This window comes from Balaenoptera physalus (genome assembly GCF_965194825.1).
Source record: "Balaenoptera physalus genome assembly, chromosome: 2".
Classification (NCBI taxonomy): Eukaryota; Metazoa; Chordata; class Mammalia; order Artiodactyla; family Balaenopteridae; genus Balaenoptera; species Balaenoptera physalus.
This window is the reverse complement of record NC_138883.1, coordinates 145,942,214-145,967,752: the sequence shown is the minus strand read 5'-3', so window position 1 is coordinate 145,967,752 and position 25,539 is coordinate 145,942,214. Positions and strand designations below refer to the sequence as shown.

Genomic DNA, 25,539 nt, shown 5'->3' with positions numbered 1-25,539 from the left:
TCAGTGAGGGTAGAAGCGGAGTTAGCCTGGCCTGTTCCCCCTGTGCTTGCCCGTGGCTCTAGGTGCTTCTGTCCTGTGGACCAATCCAAGTTGGCCACGTGTTTGCTTGTCCTTATTCCCTCTGAACCCAAACCGTACACCGCTGCCCTTCTTCAGATGGCAGTCACCTTGCACTGCTGTGGGCAGAGACAATGGGAGACTCGTTTCGGTTTCCTCATGATGAAGTAAGGAGCTGAACTCCCTCAAGTTTCCTCAAAAGCAGGACGCATCGCCTGGGGGGCCTGATAAACACACAGACCCCCCCCCCCGCCCCCAGACCCCATCCATGCAGACATGGATTCAATAGGTCTGGGTGGGGCACTGAAATTTGCCCCACTTATGATACACACCCAGATAAACATGATGCACAGACAGATTTAGGACCATCTGTAGCCCCTCCTCCCAACCGCGCTCCAGGATTCTTCGTCCCCTCTTTCTGGGGCGTGGTTTTCTGAACCTCCTGGCTTCCTCTCTCTCCTGGCCCGTCTGGGGTCAGAGGGTCTCTGTGAGTCAGGGAGAACCACCTCCTTGTGTGGAGACGGCTGCTGGGAGCAGCTGTCCTGGCAGGGAAACACTGCCCCAGCCACTTGGAGTGCCAATGGACCGGGACATCTCCTTTCTCCCCCAGGCCTTTGTCCCTTCCTCCTCTTCCCTTAGGGATCTCACATCTCCAGGAATGCCCATTCTGTCCCGTATTCTCAGCCCACCCTGGGCAGTGGCTTCCTTTCTTCAGCCTAAGTCTTTCCCATCCTAAGAATGAAAGCAACCCAAAAGCTCTGCTCCGACCTCCCTTCTTCCCTGTGAACCACCACCCATCTCGTGTCTTTCTCTTGGGGAATTTCCCACCAAAGCCTTCTCTACTCACTTGAGTGGAGGGACGCTAGGAAAATCCGGCCCCTCTCGGGGTGCTTGCTGCCCAGTACCGTGGCCACTGTTCACATCTCGAGCACTTGGAGTGTGGCTCGTCCAAATGCTCAGAGTGTAAAAGATGCGCCCAACTCAAAGACAAAGCACAAAACCAAAAAAAGGATGCAAAATACCTCATTAATAACTTTACGTATTATATGTTCAAATGGCAGGGTTTAGGTATATTGGACTAAATACAATACATTATTAATATTAACCTCACTTTTTCTTTTGACTTTTTTTTAATGTGGCTACTGGAAAATTTCAAATTACATATGTGACTTGTATTATATTTCAATTGAGAAGCACTGATCTAGACAATGAGGGGCCATAGCAGAGAATCTCTGCAGATTTTTCCAGCTGGAAGAGGTAGAGTTCCCGGTTGGGTGAAAGGAAGTCTGGGGTTCCCCCAAAAGAAAAAGAAGATGATGGCTTTGCATTTTCTTAGATCCCCAAAGAATCAAGAGTTGACTCTGCCTGCCTGTGTTAGGGGTGTGTATGTGCCTGTGTGTGAATGTGCATTTGTGTGTGCATGTGTGTAAGAAGCAGTCAGGTGCTGTCAGGAGGTTGGATGTTGCCATGACAGATCCCCCAGGCTCCTGCCCGGTCCCTCCTCTGGCTCTACCTGTCTGGGGGCATTCCTCCTCTCCCTCCTCTCCCTCCTCTCCCTCCTCTCCCTCCTCTCCCTCCTCTCCCTCCTCTCCCTCCTCTCCCTCCTGGGTCGAGATTGAAAACCCCCTGGTAGCAGGGACTGGAGTTGACAGAGCATTGTGGTTTCCTGAGAGCCCAGCATCCTGCTTGACGTGTAGGAGATGCCTTGCCAACTCTCTCGAGTTGAGCTGAGGCGAAATGGAATGACAGTCCCACCTGCACCCTGCGGTGCAGACAGCATGAATGGAGCTAGTGCCGCCTACGTCTTTGTTGGCCCCCACTCTGCATGCTGCACCCAGCACTGGGCGCTCCATGGTTCAAGTTCACTCTGGCCACTGGCTCATGAGGGCTGGACTTTGGCCAAGGCTGATGTTGTTCTCCCTTGAGCTTTGCTTTCTGACAGCACAAATGATTTCTTCTTTTTTTTCCTCTCCTGGGTTAGGTGTTAATCCCTACTGCACAGGAGAGATTGATTTTCCAATGACCAAGAAATCGGCGGCTTCCACAGACAGGCAGCCTTATTCCCTCTGTAGCAGCAGGAAGTCTCTCTCTCAACAACTGGACTGTGCAGCGGGAAAGGCTGTGGTAAGAACGAAGGCAGGGGACCCCGGAGAGCAGGGAGAGAGGGGAGGGGTCCAGACTCAGCGGTGGCTGAAGAGACCTTCCTAGTGGTCTGATGTCCACAGAATTACAGAGGGGAGGGGCTGGCTTCGTGAGTGTGGGCACCTCCAGGCAAAGAACCACATTAGGAATGGTCACCTATGAGCGCCCACAGGTGCCAGGCACGTGTGACCGCGGCTGCTTTGATGCTGTGAGGAGCTAATATGCAGAAGGCATTCCACCCTTGCAGACCCTGAACTGGCACGTTATGTGGGTCCCTTTATTTCATCCGCACAGCGACCCTAGGAGGCGGGCGAGGGAAGTGAAGACAAGTTAAGGAAGGCATGTGAATTCGCATTGCTAATAGGGGTCCGCGCTGGGACTCAAAGTCAGAGCTTCAGGAGTCCAAATCCTGTGCTTTTAGCCCCTGTGATATAGTGACTCGCTTTACACATTTTGCCTCTACAGTAAGTCCCCTACACACAGACGAGTTCTGTTCCGAGAGCGTGTTCGTAAATCCAATTTGTTCGTAAGTCCAACAGAGTTAGCCTAGGTCCCCAACTAACACAATCGGCTCTATACTACTGCACTGGAATAGGTTTATAATACTTTTCACACAAACAATACATAAAAAAAAACAAACACAAAAAACAAAGGAAACATTTTTAATCTTACTGTACTGTACCTTGAAAAGTACAGTAGTACAGTACAACAGCTGGCATGCAGGGGCTGGCATCGAGTGAACAGGCAAGAAGAGTTACTGACTGGAGGAGGGAGAGGAGGTGGGAGATGGTAGAGCTGAAGGATCGTCAGCAACAGAAGACGGAGGGCGAGCTGCGATGTCACTCACGCCTGACGTGGATGGAACACACATCTGAATCTTGGAAAGTTTGCAACTTGCAAGTTCGTATGTAGGGGACTTACTGTAATTCCTGAGCCTAGAAAGGAGGGTAACGTTAGCCCCATTGTACAGCAAGGAAGCAGAGGCTTGGCAAGGGGAGTAGCGGTCTGAGTTCACACATCTTGAAAACCTAAGGGTCCAGAATTGAAACCAAGCCCTGTGTGGCTCACCAGTCTGTGCCCTTCCCACTATGGGGCACCAGGTTGCAGTCTGGGAGCCAAGCAGGTGTGAAGCACAGGGTCCCCTCACTTGTCACCCCAGCCAGCCTGTTGTGTCCCTGAGCCCCGGCCAAGGCACAAGGCACCCGCAGTGCCTCCTGCTGCCACCTGTGAGCATACAGCACCCTCCGTCTGCAGCACCCTGCCCCCTTCCCTCACCTCTAGCCTGCAAACCCTACCCCATCCTTCAAAAGCCTTCCTAGCACTACTTCCGCTGGGAGCTCTCCTGACTCCTCCAAGTGCTTGACCCTTATATGTTTCCTGACGCCCATCGTAACGTGTCCGGGCTCTCTTACAGACTCACCCAACGTGCCTTGTTGGTGTCATTACTTATGTTAGGGTCTTAGCTCCCCTGTAGGGTCCATAGTCAAGCGATGTTTGATTCTCCCCACACGGTACACGTCAGATGCTTGAAGATTTCATTTCTCTCTTCCATTCCCTTCCTTGAGCTATTATGCTTTTCGCTCGCCAGCGGGAAGCATCGATGTTCCAGTGTTAGAAAAAGACAGCTTCCGAAGTGACAGGTGACTTTACAGATAAGGAAGCCGAGGCACAGAAGGGTTAAGTCAGTTCCCCAAGGTCACCAGCTGATAGTTGGAGAGCCAGGCAGCCGGGCTCCCAAGTCTGAGACCTAACCACCATGCTCCATTGCTCCTCCCCGCGGCACTTCCTGTGGGGCACAGGGCGTGTGTCTATTTGGCACCCCTGCTCCTATGCAAGTGGGTAATCCCCTGTCTGCCTCCCCCTGGAATTTACATTCTGAGTTTACATTACATTTACATTACAGAGAATTTACATTCTCCGTAAATGTGGCTTGGATTCTGTTGAGGATGTCCTTGGCTGTTGGCCTCCCAACCTGGGCTGGGGACTCCGGTTATGGGACTCGTCCTGGGGCAGCGTGGTCTGTGCCGTGACCCAGGACCCACTCCCGTGACAAGCCTCAGTGAGCCTCTGGCTGCTGGTCCACAGGGAGATCAGGCTCCTGGGGCCACCAAAACAGCCCCCCTCCACCAGACGCCCACCCACACCCCCCCCATTCACCATGCTCTGGCCGCTATGCTGTGGACCCTCAGGAGAGAGGGGATCGGGGTCCTCTCCTCGGCTGGGCCTTCCCTGTCCCCGTTCCCAGCAAGGCGTGTGCTGCCGTCCTGTTGACTCATCCTCTCCCCACCCTGGTCCCTCGTTCCAGGGCCCGTCGAGGCCAATGCGGTCGCTCAGCACAGCTCAGCTCATGCAGCCCTTGGGGGGCCTCCAGGCGTCCGTCATCTCCAACATCGTGCTGATGAAGGGCCAGGCCAAGGTGAGCAAGGACTGCGGCCAACAGAAGTTACTGGGTCGACACGGGTTCCTGAGGAGCTGTCATGTCACGGGAAAGGTGGTGAGAGGGACTGGTGATTCTGGCTCGGAACGTGAGTGTTCGGATGCTCTCACGCCGGCACAGGGAGGGGCAGTCAGGGTTGCTCTGCACTGTGCAGGTCACAGGAAGACAAATGTTCCCCAGTTTTTCCCTGGCGTAGTATTTTCCAGGAGTTAGTTTTACCTGATGATTGAATTCAAAACTTCATCACAGTCAGTTCAGGCTGCTATAACAAAAATACCATAGACTGGGCGGCTTAAACAGCAGGCATTTATTTCTCACGGTTCTGGAGGCTGGGGGTCCAAGTTGAAGGTGCCAGCAGATGCCACGTATGTTGAGGACGCCTCTCCTGATTCATGGATGCCTCGTTCCCTCTGTGCCCACACGTGGTGGAAGGGGCAAGGGAGTTCTCTGGGGTCTCTTTTATAAGAGCATTAATCCCATTCATGAGGGCTCCACCTTTATTCTTTTTTTTGGGGGGGGGCCAAGGCAGTGTTTTTCTTTAGAATAAATATATTTTGTAAACAAAGCAAGTACATATATAAACAAATTAGCCTTTCTTTTCTTTTGTTTTTGCCTTTATTTTATTTTACTTATTTTTTTATTGAAGTATAGTTGATGTACAATATTATATAAGTTTCAGGTGTACAACATAGTGATTCACAATTTTGAAAGGTTATATTCCATTTATAGTTATTGTAAAATATTGGCTATATTCCCTGTGCTGTACAATATTTCCTTGTAGCTTATTTATTTTATACATAGTAGTTTGTACCTCTTCATCTTCTACCCCTACCTGCCCCTGCCCCCTTCAGGACTGCTCCCCCTTTATGGCCTGGTTACTTCCCAAAGGCTCCCCCTAATGTATTAATTTGGGATGGGGGCATAAACATTCAGTCCGTGTGTCTTACCCAAATTCAGATATTCAGACTGATTTTTGCCCCACAATTGAGAAATATCGAAAGGGGGGGACAAAAGCAGTGGTAATGGTGGGACATCCCAAATGCTCCTTGGCATTGCTTCCAGGACATGCCATCCCATACATGGAGTTGACATGGGCACTGAAGAACTTCTGAAATAGACATGGCAGCTGCTGCAAAGTTCTCAGGCCAGCCCAGGGAACGGAGATGCTTAGATGATGGAAGGGTAGGTTTCTACCCACCTCATATGATTTTGGTGTGTGGTGTGAGGGAAGACCTGTTCACTGATATGGTCTTCCTGGAGGAGGACCCCATATGTCTGGAGTCCTCCCCTCCACCCCCATCCCTCCTGTCTCCTGGGAGCTCAGCAGAGATAAATGAGGAGACACAAGTGGGAAGTACTGACATGATTGTTCCTCTAATCACAAGGGGGTCACTCTCACCAGTGTTGATTTTCTCCAAACAGCCCCTCTTTCTGATTCGTAAATCACAATGCTTGTCCCCCCTTGAATTTAGGTAGAAGCATTTTTAACATGGTTGACTTTTAGACGGTTTGCAATGCTCAAAAGGAGGCAGAATGGAAAAGAGCACCAACACTCACACAAAGATGATCAACAATGGTGTCAGTCATCTTGGTGTGCATAGATTGTATAGTCAGTAAATAGATTTCGTGGGCAGATGTGTCACTGAGTGCATTGAACTGTCCTTGATGGAGAGCCGTAAGGTGTTTTGTGTTGGAAGCCTGGAGTACAGAGCAGGGGCAATGGGTTAGAAATGCGGTGGGTCTTCCACCGTCCTCCTGATACACCTCTACACCGAAGACCTCATCATTAAGAGGGATAAGTAGGAGGAGGAAGAAGCAGAGCTAGAAGGATCCACCAGTGCTTGAGGTAGAGTCAAAAACAATAAAACCAGCAACCAAAACCCAGGCATTGCGCTAAGGGCTTTGCAAGGATCATTCCTTTAATTCTCACAAAACCCTATTATTATCTCCTGTTAATAGGTGAGGAGACTGAGGCTCTGGGACTTACAGGACTAACCCAAGGTCACTTGGTTAGTGAGCAGATGAACCAAGACAATGACCCAAGACTTTCTGACCCCTGGATCTTGTTCTTAACCACTGCACCATCTGGCCTCACCAGGGTGGGTGAAAGTTTGGGTCTAGAGCAATTATTTCAGCCAGGAAGAAGTTGGGAGCCCATACAGGGAGCCCGGAAGCTGCCCTACCTCTCATTTTCCTACCCTCGTGCTACTCCTGGACACCGTTGCTCTTTCCCATCCTGGAACACCCACACCTTCACCAGAAGCTCACACCAGCACTTTGTCCACACAGCTTTTCCTGTCTGGCCCCTGCTGGCCAGGTTCCCTTAGGGTGTTGAAGGTGGCTGCCTGGCCTGCCACCTCTGTGATGCTGGGGTGATGCACGCACTCGGCTCCGAGCAGCTGCTGGCCTCGGGGAAATTGCCCAGGAGCAGTCATGCTGTTACTTGGCAGCCATCACTTGGAGGGGTCTTCCTGGGAGCCAAGTTGCTTACTGCTTCCTGGCACGCTTGCAAGCTGGATGCAAAGGCCCAGCCTCCAGCTGACTTTCGTGTCTTCAGTCAATAACATATGTTTCCTGAGCACCTGCATCCAGAGGGCAGACACTGACAAATAAGTTGAGTTCACCACCTCCGGGGAGCTCACAGTCTCCAGAGGAATTCATTGCGACCCGAGCTAAGCCTTCTTGGGAAGAAGGGTGCGCTCAGTCATCAACCAAGTAAAGCAGGCTGTGTGTGCACCTCCTTCGCTGCTCTCTGGGTCTGCCTAGGTGCTTGTCCTAAGTCACTGCAGGTCTACAGGCAAAGCTGGACCCGCCCGCCTTTCTCTTCCTGCTGTCTGTCGACCTCACTCACATCTTTCTCCTGCTTCCCCGGCCTCTGGCCTCCTCTCTGCTGCCACTTGGCAGCTCCTGACCTCCTGGTACTGCAGGGGCAGGAGGGAGAGCACAGGATTGTAGTAAATTCCTTGAGAAGGGGAGGGGGTGGGATGCGGAACAGAAGGGGAGTGAAGAGCTTTTGGTAGGAGAAGGGATGCTTCTTCCATTGTCAGCTGCTACTCTTATGATTATTGGTGTTGGTGTGTTAGTTGTGGTTGCTGGATGTCTTAGTTAATATTCAAACACAACCCTATGAGTTTGGCGATGTCAGCATCATTTTCCAAGGGGGTAAATTGAAGCTCAGAGACAGGAAGTGATCTGCCCAGAATTGCTAGTCAGAGGGGCAGAGCCAGGGTGTTTGCCGGTCTCCATTCAGACTCCCTCTGCGTGGGGAACATCAGACTCGTGAGAGAGCTCCAGACACGACACAGCCCAGCGTGGCCTTGAAGTCACCACTTTTCCCATTCCTCTGTTAGGTCCCGAGACCTCTAAGACCAAGGGCGCCCCTCTCCTCCCTGAGTCCTTTGTTCAGGGCTGGGGCAGGGCCTCAGGACACGGCAGCCCGGTGAATGGCATGGAACACTCCGAAATCTGACCTTCTCCTCTTCTCTCCCAGGGCCTGGGCTTCAGCATCGTTGGAGGAAAGGACAGCATTTATGGCCCCATTGGAATTTACGTTAAAACCATCTTTGCGGGGGGAGCAGCTGCAGCCGATGGAAGGCTACAAGAAGGTAGATTTCCCGGCCTTTACTAGGTGATGTTGGTGGAGCCAAAAGCAGAATCACTAGGCTACCGGTAGAAGCTACTGGGAAAGTGAAAGGTGTCTTGAGCCTTCAGAATCCAGCTTGCATGGAGTCGGGGGTCTGCGGGCCCCGATGGCTCCGTCAGGCCTGGCACGTTGGCTGGGTGTGTTTGCACACTCGGTCTCGGTCCTGTTACTGGCCTGGGGCAGAAGACCCCTTCCATCCCTCTTGCGCCTTTGCTTGTCAAGACCCCTCTGCGTTGCTGGCAGCCATCGACATCCCCTTTGTTTCGTTTTCTCTGCCCTCCCCAGCCCACAGACACGGGGAACGAGGCCCAGGGCTTCCAGTGAGTCCTCTGTGAGCCTGCCCCGTTCTGGGCTCTAGGGATACAGAGGATTATCAGACAGGTTCCCTCTATTGAGGAGCCCAGGATCCGCCCAGCTGCCGCCCCTCCCCTTCTGCCCACCCTACTCCCATCCACTACCTCCCTCCAGCTTTTTCATCTCTTCCAAGGAGGGAAGCCCCTGGCCATCCTGAGAGGAAGGGGTCCAGGGCGCTGAGGTGTCCCCTGAGTGCCCCTCCCTGTCTCCTTGTTCTGGAGGGGAGGGTTTTCTCCCCATCTCCAATCCTACCCCACAGTCACGTGTAGGCTTGGCCCCAGGAGATCTCCAGGTTCTAACTGGGAGGCAAAATTCCGGGGCAGGTAGTCAGGGAGAGGAGGGAAGATGCTGCAGGCCTGACACTGGGCTACACGTGGATCTTTAAAGAGAAGTGATTTCACAACCTTCTTACCTTCTCTGTCAGGCCAGTTTCTGTAAACTCTGCTGCGAGCCGAACCACCTTTAATAACCTAACTTGTTCAGGGCAGGGTTGACCTGCTACAGCCCGCAGGCCACATCTGGCCCACTGCCTATTTTTATAAGGCTCACGAACGAAGAAGAGTTTTCACGTCTCTTAAACGGCTGAAAAAAAGTCAAAAGAAGTTTGGATTCTTTTGTGAAAATGAAATTCAAATTTCAGCCTCCTTAGAAAAGCTGTATTGGCACACAGCCACGCTCCCTCATTGACCTCTCGTCTATGGATGCTTTTGTGCAGTGTTGAGTAGTTTCGACAGAGAGCATGTGGCCTGCAAAGCTTAAAATATTTAGTATCTGGCTCTTTATAGAGAAAGTTTGCCAACTCTAACATTATGCTAGATTATGCGTATGTGTTTTATTGTACGGGCAGTGGAGAGCATTTGAAGCTTTTTAGAATTTGGGAGGGACCAGCTAGGACCAGGGTTTTTAGTTGATTCAGGAAGCTGAGTGTAAGATGAAGTGGGCTGGCTAGACACCAGAAGCGGTAAAACCGGTTCAGAGGCTATTGTAAGAGCCAGGCTCCAGCTCTTAAGGGTCTGCCCTGAGGCTGTAACCCTGGGAGGAGAAAGATGCTGATGGGGGAAACAACTGGCTTCTGTGGAGGTGGCAAATGAGGTCAGAGAACATGTGAAGATGTCTGATCTTAGTAAACTAGAGAACGATGATGAATTATATATAACAGGAGGTGGAGGAAGAGGAGCAAAAGAAGGCAAATGAGGCTATTTAGGTTTGAACAGCAGAGCGGAGTGAGGTCTCCAGGTGAGCACTAGGTGGCGCTGTCCAGCAGGCGAATGAAAATTTGGGTTCCAGTTCAGGAAGGGAATAAGGGTTGAATGTAGATTTTTAGGGTCATTTGGAAAATAGCTGAAGATATAGAGTGGATGCAGGAAACAGGGAAGAGAGGAGAGAGAAGAGGGCCGAGGCAAGGCTTGAGGGGAATAGCTAAATCAAGAGCCACGCAGAGGAGTCATTGAGAGAAAGGAAGGAAAGTGGGATCAGAATCTTGAGGTGGGCCCGTCTGCTTCATTATCTTCTGTACTTTTCTGTGTTTGACTAAAAGGTGGAGGAGGAATTGAAGTGGCCAGAAGAGAGAAGCCTGCCCAAGACAAGCTTCATTCTTTTTCTTTCTGGCTATTTGTCTCGCTTAGTTAATAGTGATCGTAAGAATTCGGTGAAAAAGACACTCAGCTAGTCTGCAGTCCTTGATTCTAGCCTCAAATAATTGACCAAATTGCCTTTTGTAACTTCTTTCAAAAGTGAAGTTTTAGAATACGCCCTTGAATTCCCGGGGGATATGTCAGTTGCAACATAAGTTTGGTGTCCAGATCAAGGCTAAGAATGTTTTATTTGTATTCCCTTTGCAAAAAAATGATTGTGTAAGATTTATAAGGCAAAAGCGAGGCTATTCACCTTCCACCAGATATGGCCAAATAAGGCTAAGGGCTCTCTGGAGGGCCCAGAGTATGTGGCCTCCTTGGGATGGACATTCTAATAATCTGAAGACAAGTTGAGCCTCTTGTGTCATAAAGAATGGATGTTCCTGAAGTGTGTTCTTTGTAGATCCTGCCTACAGCACGTACTTAGTTATATTTTGATTATCTTTAATTTGTCAGTTGTCACACCTCAACTTGGAATCTTATAAGGACAAGGACTGAGCCTTTTATTTTTCTTGTCTAGTTTTAGCAGCTTAACAGATTAAGCTGATTTGAATATGCTTCCCACCCCTTTATTGTCATAGACACAAGTTGGCTAAAAGAGCACATCCGAACTCTAAAGAAAGAAATGGAAACACCCAGCTTCTAAGAAACAAAGAAACCACTTTAAATCTAAGCGTGACATTCCCAGGAGTTGATGACGTGATAGCACAGGGAGCTGCTTACGGGGCCTAAGGCCCAGGGGCTGGGATTCGATGCCCACACAGGGGCAGGAGAGGTGGTCTTGGGCCCTGGGAACCTCTGAGAACCTGCAGAAAGCCTTCATACTAAAGAGCTGCCCTCATGAAAGGCCAGCAAGCCCAGGGAAGCAACGAGGAAACGTAATTTTGTCCTTGGCCCTTGGGTGGGGAAAAGCCATCTCGCTCGAGAAAATGAAGAGCCAAACCCGTGTCAGGGTGAGTGTGCGACCTCAGCCGTCAGCCCTTGCAGCTCAGGACTCCCAAGCTGAGGACCTAATGTTACTACTGGTCCTGAACCAGGCCTGAGAGCCCGGGGTGCCTGCTGGAAATAAGGGAAAAAAACCAAAGTAGCCACCTGAGAGGTGCGGGACTTCCACAGAAAAACAAGCTCCCCTTAAACATCAGTTGAAAATAAAGATTACAATTGTTCAGCCACAAAAAGGAATGAAATCCTGCCATTTGGGACAACATGGATGGACCTTGGAGGCATTATACTGAGTGAAATAAGTCAGAAGAGAAAGACAAACACCATACAATCACACTTATATATGGAATCTAAAAAAACAGAACAAAACAAAAAACCTAACTCATAGCTATAGAGAACAGATTGGTGGTTGCCAGAATTGGGGGGGGGGGAGGGTGAATTGGGTGAAGGCAGTCAAAAGGTATAAATGTCCAGTTATAAAATAAATAAATCTTGGGTGACTCTAGTTAGTAATACTGTATTGTATGTTTGAAAGTTGCTAAGAGGGTAGAGCTTTTCTTTCTTTTTAAATTTTGTTGAAGTGTAGTTGATTTACAGTGTTGTGCTAATTTCTGCTGTACAGAAAAGTGACTCAGTTCTACACTTATATATTCTTTTTCATATTCTTTTCCATATCACAGGATATTGGATATAGTTCCCTGTGCTCTACAGGAGGACCTTGCTGTTTATCCATCCTATATATACTAGTTTGCATCGGCTAATCCAAAGTTCCCAATCCACTTGGGCAACCACAAGTCTGTTAAAAGAGTAGCTCTTGAAAGTTCTCACCACAAGGAAAAAAAACTTGTAACCAGGTGTGGTGACTAATATAAACTAGACTTATTGTGGTGATCATTTCTCAACATATAAGATCTTTAAAAAGATAAGAGAAGGAATAGAAAAACAATAAGGAAAGAACAGAACACAATGAAAAAATAGATGGATGTGAAGAAAATAACTTTTAGAAATTAAAAAAAAGCAAAGTCATTGAAAAAAAAAAAAAACTCAATGGATGGGTTAAACAGTAGACAAATGCAGCTGTAAGGAGAATTTGTGATCTGGAAATTATCCAGTAGGCCACACAGAACAATAGAGAAGAAAAAGATGAGCACTAGAGAAACATGCAGAATAGGTTGAGATGGCCCAAAATAATCTAATGGGAATTCTAGAAAGAAAGAATAGAGTGAAAGAGGGAAAGCGAGAGGCGATGAGATCGTGGTTAAGAATTTTCCAGAATTATCCAGAATTTTCCAGAATTATGCAAACTTCAGTATGAGGTAGCACCCTAATACATCCTAGTGAAACTTCAGACTATCAAAGACAAAAAATATATATATATTAAAAACAACCAGAGAAAAAAGATGGATTCTCTACAATGGGACCATAACTAAGTGACAGCAGATTCACCCAATAGCACGCAGGCCAGAAACCCGTGTAAAAAATAATGTTTGCATCTGAATTTCCCAGCACAGTGTTGAATACAGAGACAGTGCTCTTTGTTTATGTATTGAATAGATGGAATGAATGGGAGAAAGTGGTTTTCCATCCCCATAAAAATGGATCTCTGGATACAGAAAAAATTCTTCTCTTAGGTGTATAGGAGGAAAAAGCTCTGAGTCCTAACTCTTTTTACCATATGAACTTTGGACTTCTCTGAGCTCACTTTCCTCTTCTGTAACATGGGACCTACATTGCATTCTGGAAACATCACATCCAACCCACATTTACTGTGCACTGTGGAGGCCTCACCCAGAATTGGCCCTGGGGTTACAGCCTCTGATGTTACAAAGCCCCATCCCCAGGGAGAGACTCACAGTTCATCGATGACCACCGGGGTGACAAGGGCTCTGAGAGTGGTAGGTTCTGGGAGCCACAAGAGGGCAAAGTCAGCAGAGACCAAGAGATTAAGAAGTGGTAGGTGAAGAAGGTAGGAGATGTACATTTTAGTTAAGAAGCTGGCACGGAAACAAGCATGGAACTGCACAGACCACTGTGGGAAAGGCAGGTGTGTGGCATCAGGAAATGGTCCAGGGGAGCGAATGGCATGAGGGGCTGAGAGGCAGGAGGGAAAGAGGTGAAGCCCAGAGGTGGGCAGGGAGCCGATTGGGCCAGGCCTTGTGTGCCTGGCTAAGGACCCTGGATCTCACCCTGGAAAGTAAGCGGTGCCAGAGAAGGCCCAGCACTGCTGCCTTGCCCACCTCCCAGCGGGAGAGCCCTGAATGAGAAGATGTTCTTTGTGATGCTTTGTACATCTCACAGAAACCTGGACGGGGGTGGGGGCACTAGAGTTTAAGGGATAACGCCTCCTGATGGGGCAAAACTCTCCTCAGCTACAATTTCTCCCTCTCCCAACAGGTGATGAAATTCTGGAACTCAACGGGGAATCGATGGCTGGACTCACACATCAGGATGCTTTGCAGAAGTTCAAGGTGACCATTTATTATCAATATGTGGCCAAGCTCTGGGGCCTTCAGACAAAGGAAGCAAGCTCCCAGCATCACCCTCCGTCCTTCAAACCTACAAATTCCAGACGTGGGCTCCTTTACGTGGGGCACCTTGCTGACACTGATCTAGGCACATTGTTCAAAAAAGGCCTTACTCTGAAAATAACAGTGTAATCAGGACTGGTGTTGGGAGCTGCATCAACTATTTGTGGTTTATAGAACGGTTTTATTTTATTTTATTTTATTTTTTTAATTGGAGTATAATTGCTTCACCATGTTGTGTTAGTTTCTGCTGTACAATGAAGTGAATCAGCTATACGTATACATATATCCCCTCCCTCTTGGACCTCCCTCCCACCTCCCCCTCATCCCACCCATCTAGGTCATCACAAAGCACCGAGCTGAGCTTCCTGTGTTTTATAGCATGTTCCCACTAGCTATCTGTTTTACACATGGTAGTGTATATATGTCAATACTAATCTTTCAGTTTGTCCCACCTTCCCCTTCCCCACCTGTGTCCACACGTTTGTTCTCTATATCTCTATTCCTGCCCTGCAAATAGGTTCATCTGTACCATTTTTCTAGCTTCCACATATATGTGTTAATGTACGATATTTGTTTTTCTCTTTCTGACTTACTTCACTCTGTATGACAGACTCTAGGTCCATCCACATCTCTACAAATGACCCAGTTTTGTTCCTTTTTATGGCTCAGTAGTATTCCATTGTATATATGTACCACATCTTCTTTATCCAGTCCTCTGTCATTGGACATTTAGGTTGTTTCCATGTCCTGGCTATTCTAAATAGTGCTGCAATGAACACTGGGGTACACATGTCCTTTTGAATTATGGTTTTCTCAGGGTATAACGTTCTATGTATTTATATTACAATCTTTAAAGTTTTGAAGACAGTCACTAAAAGATATTTTTTGAGTCTCCATCTAGTTAGTTCAATTCAAGACTATCTCTTTGGCATATATATGTATATATTTCATATATAAGATGTCATATCCATATCCAGGCATACAAATATATGTCATGTATATATATACACACGTTTCTGTATTTCACACACACACACTCCCACATGTGGCCACATATCTTTTTTTTTTTTTTTTTTGATTTAGTAAGTTCACATTTTTTTTTTAACATCTTTTTTGGAGTATAACTGCTTTACAATGGTGTGTTTGTTTCTGCTTTATAACAAAGTGAATCAGTTATACATATACATACGTCCCCATATCTCCTCCCTCTTGCATCTCCCTCCCTCCCACCCTCCCTATCCCACCCCTCTAGGTGGTCACAAAGCACCGAGCTGATCTCCCTGTGCTATGCGGTTGCTTCCCACTAGCTATCTATTTTACGTTTGTTAGTGTATGTATGTCCATGCCACTCGCTCACTTTGTCACATCTTACCCTTCCCCCTCCCCATATCCTCAAGTCCATTCTCTAGTAGGTCTGTGTCTTTATTCCTGTCTGTGGCCACATTTCTTTAAAAAGTATTCTACTATCGTTATCCACAAAGGCCCGGGTTCTTCACCTTGCCCCGAGCTGCTGCTGGAAGCCATGGCCCTCTCTCTTTCCTTTCAGCAAGCCAAAAAGGGGCTCCTCACCCTCACAGTGAGGACCCGCCTGACGGCGCCCCACTCCCTGAGCAGCCACCTGTCCCCCACACTGTGCCGCTCCCTGAGCTCCAGCACCTGTGTCAGCAAGGACTGCAACTCCTTCATCCTGGAAAGCCCTGAAACGCCCGCCAGCAGCGCCAAGCCCAACTACAGGATCCTGGTGGAGGTGTCCCTGAAGAAAGGTAGGCTGGCCTCCCGGGGGCCCTGCTGTCCTCCTCCACCCTCTGCCTGGGCCTCCCTCCACTGAGCTATCTCCCAGACTTTCTTTGGCTGGAAACAGGCCCGGGCATTGTCCTTTAACAGATTTTACGGCTGCTGTTTAGCCCCAAGGTCTAGGGCTCTGTTTGTTAACAGAAGCCCGGGACACACCATCCAAATTCAGTCAACATGTCCCAGTGCAGTGGAAAAAATAAAACAAAAGGAAGCAAACACAAATCTCTCTCACACACACACACACACACACACACACACACACACACACACACTAGACGAGGAGATGTAGCTCTACAGCTAATCTGCTAATAGACCTTGGGCAGGTCACTTGCCCTCTCTGGGACTCTTTTTTTCTCACTTGCGCCAGAAAATTGAGATCCTCTCAAGCTCAGACATTTGGCGATCGGCATCCAGTCCCTTCACCACCCACCCCCCCAAGTGTGGATGCTGACTGCAGGGGGCTCAGCAGGCCCCCCCCCCGCCAGATTGCAGCTAGGCTGAGACCCGGAGAATGAAGAAGAGGCGGCTCCCGCAGAGGGACCAGCTCAGATTGTAGGGACAGAGGGAAAGCCAGTGTGGCTGCAGCGAGGTGGGCAGCGTGAGAAGTGGTGTTGGAGCACCTGGCGGAGGCAAAGAGACAGACCCTGTGGGACTTGGCCGCTAGATTCTCTTCTAATTGCAATTGGGAGTCCTTGAGGGATTTGTAAGCACAGACGTAATCAGCTTATGCTTTAAAAGAAACATCTCCGGGCTTCCCTGGTGGCGCAGTGGTTGAGAATCTGCCTGCCAATGCAGGGGACACGGGTTTGAGCCCTGGTCTGGGAAGATCCCACATGCCACAGAGCAACTAGGCCCGTGAGCCACAATTACTGAGCCTGCGCATCTGGAGCCTGTGCTCCACAACAAGAGAGCCGCGATAATGAGAGGCCCGCGCACCGCAATGAAGAGTGGTCCCCACTTGCCGCAACTAGAGAAAGCCCTCGCACAGAAACAAAGACCCAACACAGCCATAAATAATAAAAATAAAATTAAAAAAAAAAAAAGAAATATCATGGAAAAAACATTTAAAAAAAAAAAAATAAATAAAAGAAACATCTCCTAGGTGTCTCTGTAGAGAATGGCCTATAATGTGACAAAAACGGAGGCTTGGGAACCAGTTGCAGCCATTGGATCAGAGAGGATGGAGAACGGTAGGTGGAGAGGGGTGGGTGGCTTTGAGATCTGTTGTAGAAGGAGAATGAGGAATGAAGAGGGTAGACGGCAGGCAGCCTGAGGGCTCAGACATCCCTGAGCCCCCAAGCCTGGCAGGAACACTAGACACAGGTCAGTACGTGCTGGCACACACCAGCAGCTGTGTCCAGGACTCCCGGCGTGAGGTCACTGGGCAGGCGCAGGACATGGGGAAGACATGGCTCTCGTCCTTCCCCTGTTGGGCTCTGTGGTCCCTGGCCTTGGGGTGGTGTTTCCTCTAATCACTGGCATCAGAAATACCATAGGCAGGGTTTTTGTTTGATTGCCGTATGTATATGACACAGCTTCTTAATCTCTACCCCCAGAGATTTCGCTTCCACAGTATTAGAAGAGAGGCCCAGGGATCTATAACTTTTATATAAGTACCCCAGGCAATTCTGATGCCCACAAGGCTTAAGAACTCTCACTCCGGTCAGGAAACCTGATCTCGGCAAAGGGCTCTGACCTTTGTGTGGGGGCCATATCACAGCCAAAATTCTTCATCCATCAAACAGGGTTGCTAACAGTTGCCTATGGCAACCCTCATGGGACGTTGGGAGGACCAGCATCAGAGGTGAAAATACTCACAGCCGTGCTTTATAAATCACAGGTGCCAGGAGCAAACCATAAGAAGGTCTTTCTCCTACTCCTTGGCCACGCCATCTGGTCCTTCTTACCGGCTACCCCTCATTCTCCAGTCCTTTTGATGCTGGCCAGCCCCAGCCCCTCCTCTCCCACACACTCTGGGGGACCCATCCAGCCCCATGGTCCTAACACCACCACCTCCACGTTGATACTTTCAAACTTCAAACTTCCACCCTGCCTTCTCTGCTGGGTTCCAGATTCATCTACCCAACTATCTACTCCCCATGTCTACTTGGCTACTTCATAGGCATCTCAAGAGTGACGGGGGCAAAACTGCACACCTGGTCGCCATCCTCATGACTCTGGTCACCCACAGGCATCCTGTTTTGGTAAATCAAATCATCATCCACCCAGTTACTCAAGCCAAAAAGTCTCAGAGTTCTTCAAGCTAAAAAAATCTCTACGAGTTATCTCCATTTTAGTTTATGAAATCCCCATATTGAATCCATCAGCAAGTCTGTCTTCAAGATGCGTTCTGTGCATATCCATCTCTCTCCAATTTCACTAGCGGTAAAGTCCAAGTCACCACTGCTGGGTGAAGAGTAGCCTCTTGACTGCTCTCCTTGTTCCCATTCTTGCTTGACCCTTCATAGCTCTTTCTTTTCCCAGCAGCCAGTCATATTTGGGAAAATAGAAATTAGACCATGTCACTTCCTGCTCATAAGTCTCCTATGGCATTCCTTCTCAGTGGAGAATAGCGTCCTTTCACTGACACATCCTTGTTGACAAGGTTCCATTTAAGCTGGCCCTTGCTTCCCTGTCCTGAATCCTGTCATACCGCTCTCCCCGTGATGGGCTACGTTCCGGCCACACTGGCCTCCTTTTTGGTCCTGCAGCATGGCCTGCTTCCTTTCACCTTGGGCCTTTGCATTAGCTGTTACCTCTTTTGGGAATGATCTGCCCCCATCACCACATCCCTGGTTCCTTCTTGTTATTCTTACTTTAGCCTAAATGTTGCCCTCTCTGAGCCCTAAAGTGGTCATCCTTTTGTGTTCTAGTGCATTCCCTATTAATTCTCTGCATAATACTTATCACTCCCTGACATCTACCTCCCTCCTTCCTTCTCTCCCTCCCTCCCTCCCTCCTGCCCCCTCCCTCCCTCCTTCCTTCCCTTTCTGCCTCCCTTTTCCTTTTTTCCCTTCCTTCCTTCCTCCCTCCCTCCCTCCCTCCCTTCTTTCCTTCCCTTTCCTTACTTGGCCTTAGCATCCTCATCTGCCTTGGTCACTAGTCGCTGACCCTAGAGCAGTGCCTACTCACGGTGCTCCTCCATAAGCATGGGTGGAATGAACGCATTAATGAACAGGAGACACCAACTAACCCAGGACAGGTTTGGCACCTAATAGACTAGTGCAACCCTGGGACAGCTCAGTCACCAGTCCCCCCACCCCCATCCCGTTCTGCCTTCCAGAGGCTGGCGTTGGGCTGGGAATCGGCCTGTGCAGCGTCCCCTATTTCCAGTGCATCTCAGGCGTTTTCATTCACACGCTCTCTCCGGGATCCGTGGCACATCTGGACGGACGACTCCGGTATGTCCTGATTTCTGTTTTTGAAAAGACCCCTGATTTACAACAGAGGGAAGGAATTCCTTAGTGCATCAGGAGACTGACTGGGAGATGAGATATTTAGAATGATCCGGGGAGAGCTCAGAGCCTTTGTCCTCAAAGTGTGGTCCCTGGACCAGCGGCATTGAAATCACTTGGGAGTTCCTTAGAAATGCAGAATCCCAGGGCCCTCCCCAACCCACTGAAGCAGAACCTGCATTTTAACTAGATCCCCGGGAATTTGTATGCACGTTGCAGTGTAAGAGGCATTGTCTCAGAGAATATCAGTCCGAAACAGAAAACATGAAGTTAAACATACTTTAATTCAGATGTAAACAATACAGACTGTAGAGTGACATAAATAGGAACTTCAAGGAGGTTTACCTGTGGAGTCAGTCTGTATGGAAAAAGAAGCTTACTAAGCAAATCAGTAGTATTAACTCCATTTCTTGGTAGCATAAACAGAATATTTTCGGGCATTCCACACATATCTTTTTACGAATAACTTCTAAGAGAAGTAAAACTCTAAATTTTATTTTCAACAAGGGATCTGAGTTTGGTAATTACATTTTATTCCAGTTTAACTTGTTACAGTACTTTATACTCAGTCCAACACTCATGTGCGATATAGCTTCTCTCCTATAGCATGAGAAGATATATGCTATATATTTTTATGTATCCCAGATCGTATATCTTCACGTATATCTTCTCTACTGGGCTTAGGTTTTGCTGAATCAGGAGAGTTTTGCCATATGTTAAAACGTTTTCCTATCATTGTAGTATTGGGGTTGGCTAAAAAGTTCGTTGGGGTTTTTCCATAAGATGTTATGGAAAAGCCCGAACGAACTTTTTGGCCAAGCCAATATAGGCAAGCCCTGCTTAGGGTGGTATCTTGATGGAGCTTCCGAATTAGAGGTGGGCTTGCTGCTGTCATGGGCAGGAGGGTGACAGCTGCTTTGCTGAGCTGCTGTGCTGTTACCTGGGACCGAGTGGCTCAGTCAGAGTGATGGCCTTAGTCCTAATATCTTTAGACAGAGTCTTCCCTCCTGGACCTGCAGCTGGGTAGGGACTGTTTTGGAAGCTTCCACTTTCTTTGGCATCAGGTGCTGTATGGTCTTCAGTTACCTCAGTGAAAATGTGTACTTTCTTAGCAAGAAGGAGAAGGGGAACCAACTCAGTGACAGAAATGTAGAAGGAAGGGGCAGCCAACCACAGCAGGAGGAAGTGTGAAATCAGCCACAGGAGACCTGATTTCCAATCCTGGCCCTGCTGATAACCAGCTAGGGCAGAGGAGGGCAAATGGGGGCCCACCATCTGTTGTTTTTGTTAAATAAAGTTTTATTGAAACAAAGCCATGCTCATTCATTTACATATTATCTAAGGCTGCTATTTTTAGGCTATGACATCAGAGTTGCACAGTTGCCACAGAGATGGTATGGCCTGCAAAGCCTAAAATATTTACTATTTGGCACTTTCCAGAAAAAGTTTTTTAATCCCTAAGTGACGTCTTACTGAGGAGATAATGTCACCCTCTCTTGCCTCATTTTCCCCATGTATGAAGCAAGAGGATTGGATTGTACAAAATCCTCTGTGTATCGATGCAACCTTATTTTTTCTGCCTCATTTTTTCCCCCATTTCCCACCTTACAAGAATGAATTCCATTGCCTTCCCTCTTTGTTTCTTTTTGCAAGAACCTTGGCTGCTCCCCCATGCAGTTATTTCTTCTTTACCTTTTAGCACGTCCCATCTGCTCTTCCTGTTAACCATTCTGCATACGGGAACATTGAAGCCCCAAGAGAGGATGTGAGCAGTTAAATTGTGGTTAATTGGTTAATCCATTACATTGGTTAAACGACGCCCTCCATCTCGATCGAGCTTAAGTTAAATGGAAAGGGCAGAAAAAAGTTACAAACTTCCGTGAATGTTGCCCCCCACTCGGTATGCATTGTCTCCCACTTTGTGGTCATGCGTGAAGGGGGTGTGCGATGTGTCGCTTTGGTCGGCCCTGTACTGAGTTTCAGTCGGGGGGCAAAGGAGGTCTCCTTATTGCTGTGAATTTGAGGTCTCATCACACAGCCCAGGCAGGACTGGGACCTCGGGAAAGCACAGGTCCTGCTGATGAGCTTGCTGATGGCTTCCTGTTGATGCCTCTGCAGGTGTGGCGATGAACTTGTGGAAATCAACGACTGCCCCGTGCACTGCATGACGCTCAATGAGGTCTACGCCATCCTGAGTCACTGTAACCCGGGTCCAGTCCCCATCATGGTTAGCCGACATCCGGACCCACAGGTGATACCCTGCTGGGCATCCTCTTCTTCCCAGGCCCATTCTCTCAGGACTCAAATGAACCAAGTGTCTGTCGTAACAAGTGTCTGCAGAGACGTCCTCTGACAAACTCCTAGACACAGAGGCGATCGGCGTTAGCTCAGGGAAGCTCTTGCAGCTGGGTAACAGGCTCTAGGGCAGGAAAATATAGACCCAGGGTTCCTGCTAGTAGATAGAAGAGATTCACTCATGCATGCATCCAGTGGGTCCCCACTATGTGATTGTCTGGACCCGGGCGCTGAGCACACAGGAAGAAGTGAGCTCGTAGTGCGCAGCCCTGCCCTCCAGAAGCTTACGTTCTCGCTAGAGAGACTGACAGAGAAATCATTGCAATACAGAGTGGTAAGTGCTATGAGAATACAGGGATACAGAAGGGAAGGTGAGAGAAAGCAAGAAATATCAGAAGTTAGTTTTCTCCAGGCAAAGAATTTGCGGAAGGCCATTCCAGGCAGTGGGAACACAAAGTTAAGCTGCAGAGTCGTGAAGGGACCTGTCGTGGAAGGAGAGGGGTAGGTTCTCCGGGCTGGGATGTAGGGACTGGAGGAGAGCATCGAGAATGGAGTTTGGCGAGGCATTGGCGTTAACGTGGCAAAGGGCTTTCCACAGGACGCTAAGGTGTTTGCATTTTATTCCGTGAGTGGTAAGGAGCTAGGGGACGCCTCTAGCTCTATATGTAACATGTTCAGATTTTGTTTTTACCCTTTGATTGCACGCAGAGGACGGGATGGAGTAGGTGGAACTCAGAGCTTTTCAGAGGAAGGAAACGGATGGTGAGGGCCTGAGCTAAACAGCAGATGTGGGAAGAGAATAGAGAAGAAGGGGCAACAAGAGGCAGCCTGGGAAGAATCAACAAGATCTGTTGGCTGATTAGCTCTGGGGCAAGAGAGGGGGGAGCCTAGGAGGACTGGAGTATTTTTAGATTAGAAGACCGAGTGATGGCAACACCACCACCGAAGTAGAGAATCAGAGAAGGGAGGTGGGCTTGGAAGGGAAGAGAAAGATCTCAGTGTGGGATACAGAGAGATGGAGGTGCCTGGGGGAAGTTTAGTTAGAGATGCCCGTAGGCAATTAGATTTAGGACTGACAGTAATGGGTAAGTGAGATCCAGGTGTGAGCAAGACTCGAGAAGTGCAGCCGTGGGCGTGGGCGAGATGACTTTGGGGACCCTGGTGATGATCACCGTCACTATTTATTTCATCCTTAGTGTGTACCAGCTGGGTTTGCCATAGACCTGACATATACAATTGCATTTAGTTGCTATACATCCCTCTGAAGTCGGTATGATTTTCCCCTCCAATTCCTAGATGAGGAAACTGAGGCTTAGAAAGGCAAAGGAACTTGCCCAGTGGTGGAGCTACGAAGTGGAGAAACGACGATTTAAATCCACAATAGCCTGTGTTCTTAACTAGCGGGCTCCCAAACTCCCAGCAGAGATAAGACAGAGAATGGAATGATGGGCAAGACCCACCTGTGCCTGTGTGGTGGGGTTCAAACCCAGCCCTGCTCAGTTATTAAGCACTGACAATAAGCACACTGGAGGAAAGTGAACTTCTCACTTAAGGTAAACAAGTAACTCGTCTAAACCTCTGGGCAGTAGAAGAGAAGGGAAAAAGAAAGCGGTCTCGATTCATTGATCCGTGCCTCTTGCTGCCCTGGAGTACCATGGCGAGAGAGCAGCGGAGGAGGACGCAGGGTAGGGGGGCGAAGCTGTGGCCCCTGGACTTGAGGGGCTTGCATTCTGGCTGGAGGGGTGAGGCGTCCACACAGAGCGTCCACAGGAGGTGAGGGCCCTGGGCGTGAGGGGGTCAGGGCCCCAGCTGCTCAGCCAAGGGAGCCAGGTCGTGAAGGGCAGGCAGAGCTTGGAGCAGCAGAAAGGCTAAGGCACTGCAGGCAGGGGAGACCCAGGGACACACACAGGCAGCAGGATGCCTCGCTCATGCCCCGCTTTGCTACTTACTTTGAGTGACCTTGGACCTTCATCTAACCTCTTAGAGCTCTGGCTCCTCAACTCTGAAACGGGGGTGTGGTCTTTACCTTACAGGACTGCTGTTGAGGGTAAATCTCTTCTACTGAGAGTTTACCATTTGGCAGGAATTGTGCCCAGCACTTTTAATGATTTATTTAGTATTATTTTTTTGCGGGGGGGTAAAATTATCTAACATGAAGTTTACCATCTTAGCCTTTTTTTTTTTTTTTTGGCCGCAGCACGCGGCATGTGGGATCTCCATTCCCCAACCAGAGATTGAACCCGCGCCCCCTGCAGTGAAGCGCGGAGTTTTAACCACTGGACTGCCAGGGAAGTCCCCCATCTTAGCCATTTTGAAGCGTGGAGTCCAAAATGAAGCGTGGCACGAAGGACATTCACATTGTTTTGCAGCCATGACCACCAGCCATCTCCAGGACTCTTCATCTTGCCAAACTGACACTCTCTACCCCTTAAACAACTCTCATCCCCCCACCTCCCAGCCCCTGGAGATGACCATTTTACTTTCTGTCTCCATGATTTTACTACTCTGCATACTTCATACAAGTGATGTCATACAGTATTTGTCCTTTTGTGACTGGCTTATTTCACATAACATAATGTCCTTTAGGCTCATCCACGTTGTGGCGTGTGTCAGCATTTCCTTCCTTTCTAAGGCTGAATAAGATTCCATTGTATGTATAGACCATATTTTGTATATCCATTCATTTGTTGATGGACACTTGGGTTGCTTCCACCTTTTGGCTATTGTGAATAATGCTGCTATGAACATAGGTGTACAAATATCTGAGTCCCTGTTTTCCATTCTTTCTGGGTATATATCCAGAAGTAGAATTGCTGGATCATATGGTAATTCTATTTTTAATTTTTTTGAGGAACTGCCATACTGTTTTCCATAGTGGCTGCACCATTTTACATTCTCACCAGCAATGTACAAGCGTTTCAATTTCTCCATATCCTAGTCAACACTTTTCATTTTCTCTTTTTCTGATAGTAGCCATCCTCATGGGTGTGAAGTGACATCTCATGGTGGTTTTGATTTGCATTACCTTAATGATTAGTGATGTTGAACATCTTTTCACATGCCTATTGGCCATTTGTATATCTTCTTTGGAAAATGGCTATTCAAATCCTTTGCCCATGTTTTACTTGGATTGTTGATTGTTTCTGTTTTTGAGTTGCAGGAGTCTGATTTGCAAATGTCTACTCCCATTTCCTGAGTTGCCTTTTCACTCTGTTGATTGTGCCCTTTGTTGATTGATACACAGAATATTTTCATTTTGACATTGTCCAATTTATCTATTTTTTTCTTTTGTTGCCTGTGCTTTTGGTGTCAAACAATGTATTTCTTAAAACCCTCTGTTCTTACTGTGAAGTAGGTTCTATTGTTATCATCATTTTACAGAAAAAAAATTGAGGTTTAGAAGGTTAAGTACCCTGTGCAAGTGTGTGCAGTTCGAAAATGGGGGCGCTGGGACTTGAACACAAGTCTGTTTGGCTCCAGGACTCATACTTTTAACTATTACTCTAAGGTGATTAATTACCTGTGACAATAAGATGGTTAGGGTGATGGTTATGACGTCTTCGTTGTTGGTAATGATGATGATGATGATGTCATGACAGCCTTAAGAATGGAATAGCTCCCAGAGGTAAACTCTGAAATGGTAGCTTTGCCTAGTTTTGCAGCAAGTAGTGGAGAGAAGGTTGGAGAGTTGAGAGGGGCCGTCTTGGGAACCCTATTATTGACAGAGTTTGGACTTTACCTAGAAGATACTAGGGAACCATTGATGCCCAGGGTGTTTTTGGAAATGGAATTTGTCGGCTCTTTGTAGAGTGGGTGTGAAGGAAAGAAACTAGAATCCAGGGGCTCAGCTTGGGAGCTGGTAAAGGACTCAGATCCTGATGCAAGAGTTTCCACTGTTTGCTTGAGGAGGTGATGGATATTTTCTAGGTCTCTGAACAGCAACTCAAAGAAGCTGTGGCCCAGGCTGTGGAGAATGTCAAGTTTGGAAAGGAGAGGCATCAGTGGAGTCTGGAAGGTAAGGAAACAGTGAACTTGCATTTGCAGTATCTTTGTCTTCTTAGAAAGCTTTGAGTTTAGCCATTAACTCACCCTCTCCAATGGATCTCCATTTTACAGATGAGGAAATGGAGTGTGGGAGCCTGGGTTCCCCCGGAAGCCGACTCTGAGATGGTGTTTGGCCTGCAGGATGTTTATTCAGAAGCATCCTGGGCTCCACACCTGTGGAAGGGGAGGGGAGTCACAGGGCTGGGCAGAGAGG

The 25,539-nt window shown here is 48.3% G+C and overlaps 1 protein-coding gene across 8 annotated transcripts in view; it reads left to right on the top strand.

Moving 5' to 3' along the window:
- Positions 1–25,539, top strand: part of IL16 (interleukin 16) — a 117,177-nt gene that overhangs the window by 73,467 nt on the left and 18,171 nt on the right. For 6 of the 8 annotated variants that reach the window (XM_082448545.1, XM_082448546.1, XM_082448550.1 and 3 more), the window contains 8 exons: positions 2,039–2,181; positions 4,505–4,615; positions 8,127–8,241; positions 13,604–13,677; positions 15,284–15,500; positions 18,815–18,932; positions 21,105–21,237; positions 25,209–25,296. In XM_082448545.1, the coding sequence (XP_082304671.1) occupies positions 2,039–2,181; positions 4,505–4,615; positions 8,127–8,241; positions 13,604–13,677; positions 15,284–15,500; positions 18,815–18,932; positions 21,105–21,237; positions 25,209–25,296 (999 nt within the window). Of the gene's footprint in view, positions 1–2,038; positions 2,182–4,504; positions 4,616–5,657; positions 6,736–8,126; positions 8,242–13,603; positions 13,678–15,283; positions 15,501–18,814; positions 18,933–21,104; positions 21,238–25,208; positions 25,297–25,539 lie in introns of those variants that run through there. The other 2 variants (XM_082448552.1, XM_082448549.1) reach the window with 2 other exon arrangements.